The following is an 8,226-nucleotide window of genomic DNA, read 5'->3' as shown; positions in this document are numbered from 1 at the left end:
AAATGGACACAACAATTGGACTAGATAGATTTATAATTCTCTAATTAGATATCTATTCATTATCAATACAAAATATAGTTTTTTAACTAATAAGTGGTATTTAAAACTAGTTGAATATTTTTGTAAAGAACTATTTCAACCCAAAATCTTAAGGCGTTGACTGAGGGCATTTTCCCATTTCTTATTTTAGTTTTACCTTATGACTGAGGGCATTTTCCCATTTCTTTTTTTAGTTTTACCTTATACTTATTTAATTTTACAAGAATTTGGAAGGAGGTAAGGATCGAATTCGTAATCTTATGATCAAGAAATCTCTGATATCATGTAAAAAATTACTTTAATCCAAAATCTGAGGGTCTTTTTAATGGTTTATTATTGTTTAACAATTTTAAATTTTTTAATTATATTATTCATTGTATTATTATTATTTTTTTTGGCGAGGGATTCATTGTATTATTTAAAAACTATTTAGTGCTTCTAGATCACGTGCAAGTTATGCTAACATTTAAAATTTGAATTTTATAACTACTTTACTTATCAAAATAAATAAACTATTTTTAAAACACTTAATCCTCATGTTTTCTATTATTTTCTAATTTTATGTGAACCTAATTAAATAATTTGGACTTTTTTATTTTTAAAAAAAATCATATATAAAAAATTTATTTAATATTAAAGATATATTAAAAAAAAGGAAAATATTACTCACCTTTCACATGAGATATCATCTCTCATTTTTTCTCACTTCAATTTTCGTACTCCACCTTTTTTTTTTCTTTTTTCTTGTAATGGTGGGACCCATCTATTTTCTCTCTACAACATAAGATAACTATCTTATGTTAAATGAGACTAATAAAATTCTAAAAAAAAACATACTGATAATATTTTTAATGAAAAATATTATGAGTGAAAGTACAAGATCCAGAATGATAAGATTTTCCACTCAAATTTGACTTTGTCAGTTTTAATATAATTATAGTAATTCTTATGTATTGTTAATCATTTATATGAAGATTCCTTGCTCAAAGATAAGATGTTTATTTGTACATTTCTCGTATAGAAATATAGAAAACGAATTCTACATGTATCATATATATTGAATTCTATATTCCAAATATTAGGTTGGAGACCGTGGTCTGTATCTTTCTATTCTAGCGGCAATTCTTGTATTTTGCATCTCTCAAATCTTTGACCATTTTGAACTCCATTAATAGCTAATAATACATAATGGGTTAATCTTTACAAAGTTTGGGCATGTTTGGACGATTTTTTTTTTCAAAAGAAAAAGTATGTTTTAGAAAAATTTTAGTTGAATATCTGCTTTTTAAAAAAGCAGAAGTCATAAAAAAAATCAAAAATCTATTTTTTTGAAAGCTATAAATTTTAACTTTAAAAAAAAGCAGAAGTTAAAAGGTAAATATTTTTTCAAAAAACGAATTTTTTTAAAAAAAGATTTAAATAACTTTAGCTTTTATAAAAAAATATTTATAAAATAAATAAGACATAAAAAACACTTTTTTTGGAAGCCCATCCAAACTATGTCTTCCTCCCCTATTTGTTTCGTTATTCTCTTTGTTTAAAAATAAATGAATTTGTTTACAAAAGAAGAAGAAGAAGAATTAGAACATATAATTCATATTATATGTGATTTTTATATAATAAATGATTCTCATAAGTGACTTTTATATAAATGGTATTAAATAGAAAATAGATCCGTATTATTTAATTAAACATATTAAATGCACCTAATAAAAAAACGTTGAAAATAATATATTGCTGGCATTTGTCGCATATCCCAAGTCCTTTGTCATATCAATGCCCCTTTTTTATTCAAATTAATTTATAATAAAATTTTATTGAGTAGCTATTAAAAGAAACTCTTACTGAGTTTTTTTTTTTTTTAATTTTAAGTGAATATAAAGATGCCCCTGCTCCTTCACTATCAACGTAGGTCATTGCCTCAATTGTATGCTTCCATCGCCAACCACTAACAAAGGATTATATCATTTGGCATTTTATTGTATTTTTCTCAAAAATGTAAGCTTGTTGAGGACCGATACCACCTATCTAACATTGGCAATGTCATCCACGCCTATTCCAACTGTTGCGCCATTTGAATAATCGCTTTAGTTTCTATAAGACTGCAATTAGTGTATCATATCCGCAGGACTCGACAGTATAAGCCAATATTAAGTCTTATCAAGGGTTTGAACCTTGTAAGTGATAGTATATATAGTCAAATCAAGTCACTATTTTTCGTCTTATTACTGTAACATGATTACTTTATCATCTTTCCTATCCTACCACACGATAAGACCTGATAGTATTATTTAATCATATAAATATATTTTTATTACCAGCCATATTATCATGCATACATCAAATAGTAATTTAAATATTTATTATAGTTGCCACAGTGTATGTTCATTTTAGTTTACTTTTTAAAAATTACAAAAAACACTTTATTTGTATATGAACTATTTGAATTCCTGATTTATTCTTCGGATGAAGTGTGTCCTTTTAAGTTAGGAAAATATTTCGGTACACCTGTAATATTGAAAATTTAATGTCACTTATTAAGATTGAAAATAAATAATAATTAACTTTATTTATTCTAATAATCCTTTTATGGTCCATAAATGAGTCTAAATTTTTCTTATTTTTAGTAAAAGATACCTATCAAAAACATATTCGTAAATTACACCATCATGGGATAAAAAACGTGCAAAAATCTCACACGGGTAGGGACTGGAACTTGGAACTTGGAAGGGTTGGTGGGTGTCCGTGAGTCAGTCATGCGTCACGTGATCTCAATCTCATTGGGTCTGGGTCCGTGGTGGCGGGGGTGCATGGGAACTTTATCCTCTGTAAACTTGAAACGGGGGATTTCGTGGCCCAAAAGCGTTTCATCTTTTGTAAAACGGAAAGAAGGTAAGATTCGGAGACAGAGCGTCAAAACCCATATGGAAATGACACCAACGCCACACCCACTCCTCACTCTCAGCATGAAAACCCGCGAAACTTCTAAGGAGGTAAAAGACACGCCACACCACCAGTTCCCACATACGCGCCTACCCTATAAATATTCATTTTTCAAAACGCTTTTGTTTTAGGGTTCACGACAATCTCACACATAACATACGCCGCATTGTGCTTTTCAGTTTGAAAATTCAATGGACGACGTTAGGGCAAGCTCTGCTTGGGTCGCTAGCCGCTCCTCCCACGTACTCGTAGACTCAGCAGGTTCAGCTTCCGACAAAAGTCGTTCATTTTAGGCTTCTATTTTTTTTCTTCTTTTTCTTCCTATTTCGAAATGCTTCAGCTTGTGCTTTCTGAAAATAAAAATAAAAATGAGTATTTGCCTTGGTTCTGTCGTTTTCAGGAATTGAGAAAGTGGTGAGCACCATCGAGTCCATTCCCAAGGTCGAATGGGATTTCGAAGGGATTCACTATTTTGATAATGGACCACTCACCGTTCAGTACTTGTTAGTGTTGGACGCTTTGAATTTTTGCTTCTGGCCTGGTAAGCTGCGTGCTCCTTATTTTTCCCCAATGGTTTGTGAATATGCAAGAGGTGGCATATTTGGATTTCAAATACCTATGTTTTAAGCATTTGATTTGGTCAACAACATTCTGATTCCTGTCTATTGGCTTGTTATATAACCAATAATCCAATAGTCATGGTGCATTTCTTAGAGTGGCTTCCTTTATAAACTGATACCGCTGCTTACGAACAATCCATCACCCTAGCTTTCGTAATTATCAGTCATTAATAAAATTATATTGTTTTCCATCACCTCTGTATGATATATTTAATATTTGAATAAAAAACCATAATATAACTTTAATTTTTGTTGTAAATTAAAAGCATTTAGATAAATTGTTTCCGGCAGTTAGTTTGTTATATACGGGAGATTAGGAGGATTTTGAATTCCGTATTTCCTTATTTTCCTTGATATGCTGATGAGAAACAATTGTATATCATTGTATCATATAGAACCCCCTTTTTTTTGGCGCATTGCCCATATATTATGATGATCAGCAGATCAGTTGTCTATTTGACATTCTAATTGACAAGGACATGAAGTGTTGAACTGTCTCCTAGTATTTAAGCAGATATTTTTCCCCTGTTTTTTAACTTTGCAATCATTTCTGTTCTTTTCAATGGTCACCCTCTTGTCTCGTTTGTTGACAGATAAGGAGTTGAGTTATGACCATTTGGCATCTGGGCTAAAGGAAGTTCTTCAAAATGATAAATCTGCATTTGATGCTGATCGTCTGCAAAAATACACTGGTAATTCTGCTTGGACCTTGTATTGCCTGTATGCAAATTAACCTGGTTGTTAAATTACATCTATTCACATGCACGCATTTGTATGGAAATGACAAATGTGTCAAGAACTTCATTTTCAATTCAGTTCGGGATTCAATTATCAATTGAAACTGAGGCTTATTAAAATTATTTAAGGGTAGATATAAAATTGGGACGCCTATATGTTTGTTGATTTCAGTATGGTATGCATGTAGTGTATTGTAGCCCAAGTAATGGTGCATACAATTACATATCACTTAATGGTAGTCAGGTATCAGGACACTGAACAGAACACTATAAAGTCTTTGTTCATATTATGCTGCCAGTTCAATTGCAATAATTTTGCTCGGCACATGTGTGCTTAATTAAAGTGGTTGAGCATGAACAACAATAGATTTCTGGCTCTTCATGTGAGAGAACCAAATCTGGGATTTATGTTTTAGTTACGTTTATTTTCAAAAACACGTGTACATCTCTGTTTGCATCTGTCGTTATGGTTGAATTGCTTGCTTCTAATGAGGAAATACCTTTCCATGAATAGCATGACAAAATCAGTTCATAATGTTAGGTCCGCAACTTCGGGAACTTTTGAGGTGGCCTAGACCCCTCCCTTTGGAAGATGAACGTGTTAGATTACTTCATGAGGTAAAAGAAATCATTGTTGAAGTTGGCCTTAATCAGTTATATCCATCTTTATTTTTTCTAAACTTCACTTCTTTTGTTGGTTTTCAATTCTGTGTATTTAGCTATGATGATAAGCATGTCTTGAAGTCTGATAGCCATATGTATAATATTGTTCACTTTTATTGCTAGGTTGGGATTGAATTAGAAAGAAATTTCGAGGGAAAAGCATCCAATCTTGTGGAGTACTGTGGAAAATCAGCTGTGAATCTTGTTGCTCTTGTTGCGCGTCATTTTCCTGGTATAGCCTTTTTCTTTTCTTAGCTTTCATTACTCAAGCTCTATAATAAACAACAACCAATTTTTAAATACTTATGTTTGAAATGTTCTAGGATTTAGAGACCACTCAGTGTACAAAGGTCGCCAGGTATTTTTATATAAAAGAGCTCAGATATTTGCAGCAGATTTATGGGGTGCATTTAGGGGCCAAGGATATGGTGAGTTTAAAGACATCAACTCTCTAACTATAATGGCAGACTATATTGTCCCAGCTGTGCTTCGGCAGCTTGGTATTTTAAAATATAGTCCAACACTTGCCAGTACTATTGAGGCCAGTGGAGAAATAGGTCCAGGAACCGAGGAGGAAGTTGAACTACGGGCTTGCTCTATACATGCTGTGGAGAAAATGAGGGAGCTTATAAGTGTAAAATCAGGAAAACAGGTGAGTTCTTCTTTTCTCCGAGGAGTATCTCCCACTTATAGCCCTTTTCCTATGCATGTAGAGTTCTATTTCTTTCAGCCTATAGAAATTGAAGTGGCAAAAAAGTAAACAATAATTGACTGATGATTCCTTTTTTGTAATTTAATTTTAAAAAAAATGTAGGCGATTAAATCATTTCCTTAAACTATCTTTTTCTCAAGAAAAATATGTTAGGAGGAAAAAGTTGCATAGTTTGGCTGTTATGTCTCGCATGTTGCGCATGAGTTGTTCATCTTGTTTGAAACTAAAAAGCCTTTTGCCTTTCCTCGCCTAACTAGGTATTTTTTCATTTCACGATATTTCTGATTGAGATCTGGAACTGTCCTATTTCAGGTGCTTAGTGTGGAGCTGGATCTTTGGCTCTGGGCTTTTGGTGTTAATTGTGCTTCTCTGCAGCACCACCGAACACTTTCCGTATATTATTGAGCACATGATATATGGTAGTAACTCCTAGTTATCTACAATTTAGTTGTAGAACAAGAAAAATTAAGTTTTGGAATTAGCTTTTGTAATTTTGGAAAAGGAGGTACCTAACCAGGTGCCTTCAAAATTAATTATGAATGATCATTGTATTTGAATTTAGCACCTTAAATAGTTTACAGGGTCAATGATTAGGTTCATGACTGTTTTACGATAGCCAGGGTTGCAACAGCAATGGGGGAACTGACTATTCCCGAAAATGTTCTTTCACAAGGGCAGTTGGACAGCAGAAGGTACATAAGCCTTTAACATATAACAATTAGCCATGGTTTGCATTTCAGTGTCGAGGTGCATAATCTGCATTTGATAACTTGCAATGGAGTGATGTAATAATAGACTTTATCCCTTTATCTTGTGGGAGAGTTTTGGGGGGACTGTTTCATGCTGAGTACATAAACCTCTTCTTTGTAGTACCCAAACTTGGATAGGTAGTCAATGGCACTGAGTACTGCTCGCCTGTACGCAACACTTGCATCCAGGTAGTGTTGCCTCTCACTTTCTTCAGCATTGATGCCCCAGAAAACCAAACACTCCAGAAGATCGATTCAACAAAGCCTATATCAAGAATTAGGTTGACATGAATGGGAGTTGATCCCGCTGATGCAAGGTACTCTTTCATTCGATCCCTGATACTTCACTGCTGATGACCAGAAAGAACCTCCATTTTCTGTCAAGAAACTACGATTTTTTTTGTCAGAGGCTGTATAACCCCTATTCATCTCCAGGTAATACCCAACTTGCATAGTTTAACATCTCTAGGTTTGGCAGGAATTCCATCATTGTCGAGAATTCGGATTAGCCCAATGCTTTACTAGACCTGAACCCTCTCCCCAGTCTAAAGTTAATAACTTGATCTGGTAATATCTTGTGTAACTGTTTGATTTCCATGGTTGTATTGGTCTTTTGAACCAGCTTCCTCTTTATTTATACCCAAAACCAAATTGAGGAATTCGATTTTAACAATTGGAATGGGGATAATATTTATACATATAGGCTGGAGGTATAGATTGTTATGTCTAGTGCTGAATTGTAATCTTCAATAGAACTTGTGTCCAGTCGACAATCACTATAAAGAATTAAATTGTATGTATTGGTTGGCATAGATTATGGCAAGGACGTTTATTCCAATTGCTTTTATAAGTCCATCCGAATAGATTATGGCAAGGACGTTTATTCCAATTGCTTTTATAAGTCCATCCGCAAATCACCCAACCTGCCTTGAATTTGGTGGCGTCATAACATGGTGGATGAATTTGGAAATGATCGAATGTGGATATTTTTGTACAAATCTTGGCATACCGCTGAGAATGGAGGTCCATTTCGTTGGTTGACCACAAGATTAAGAGTTGTTCTGTTGGCCACTGGCCCCCCCCCCCAAATTTCCCAGTTCAAAGCGTGTTCTATTTGTTTTACCGAGTAAACTGCCAGAGAATTGTTGATGGTTTTTGCGAATGTGGTTATTCTATGCATTGGTGTGTTTAGAAGATTCAGGTGAATGTCTGCATTCTCTTTTTGATGTTGCATCAATGGATTAAATAATTGAAGTTCTTTATTACGAATGTCAGCAAGGATTAAGGACAACTTTATAAATGTAACAATTATAATATAAATGATAATTGATTTTTCCCTGAAAAATGGTAAAATCAACTCAGTATGACACCAAATTCGTGAAGCAGAATTTAGGAATTGATCAGGTGCTGTATGTAAGTCTTTCAGGTTGCTTAATTTCATTAACAGCATTTTGGTCAAATATGATGTTTAAGAGTTAACTGTGTAGGTTGGATTGGTTTGTATTCGTTGTAAAGAATCAATTTAATCCAAAAGTTTAATATGTTAGGTGAAGGTTTTTTTAATGGTTTATATTATTTTCTAACATATTTTTTCACGCAAGAGCTCTTTGGGCTTGAAGCGTGGATATGGTACAAGCCTATTTTTTTGAACCCGTGACCTCGTGATCACAGAAACTCTGATATAATGTAAAGAATCAATTCAACTCAAAAATTTAAGCTGTTGAGTGAGAATATTTTTAATGATTTATAATATTCTTTGTGGC

General features: G+C 33.2%; 1 protein-coding gene and 1 pseudogene across 2 annotated transcripts; one reads left to right on the top strand and one right to left on the bottom strand.

Moving 5' to 3' along the window:
- Positions 1 to 2,844: 2,844 nt before the first annotated feature.
- On the top strand, positions 2,845 to 6,793 carry LOC133285684 (uncharacterized). Of its 2 annotated transcripts, none has more exons than XM_061482956.1 (8): positions 2,845 to 3,032; positions 3,162 to 3,243; positions 3,383 to 3,523; positions 4,196 to 4,294; positions 4,881 to 4,957; positions 5,126 to 5,234; positions 5,326 to 5,654; positions 6,027 to 6,793. In XM_061482956.1, exons 1-8 carry the CDS (start codon positions 2,850 to 2,852, stop codon positions 6,117 to 6,119), a joined length of 1,113 nt encoding a protein of 370 aa, XP_061338940.1. In that variant the 5' UTR covers positions 2,845 to 2,849; the 3' UTR covers positions 6,120 to 6,793. The 2 variants fall into 2 exon arrangements, with proteins under 2 accessions (XP_061338940.1, XP_061338941.1); XM_061482957.1 differs by having other exon boundaries at positions 3,114 to 3,243.
- LOC133285685 (uncharacterized) lies at positions 6,292 to 6,990 on the bottom strand (annotated as a pseudogene).
- Between the last annotated feature and the right edge of the window lie 1,236 nt (positions 6,991 to 8,226).

Source organism: Gastrolobium bilobum, unplaced genomic scaffold (assembly GCF_033153095.1).
Source record: "Gastrolobium bilobum isolate Gb01-03AN ecotype WA unplaced genomic scaffold, APGP_CSIRO_Gbil_v1 utg1162, whole genome shotgun sequence".
NCBI classification, from domain to species: Eukaryota; Viridiplantae; Streptophyta; class Magnoliopsida; order Fabales; family Fabaceae; genus Gastrolobium; species Gastrolobium bilobum.
This window is presented reverse-complemented; position numbering and strand designations above follow the sequence as displayed.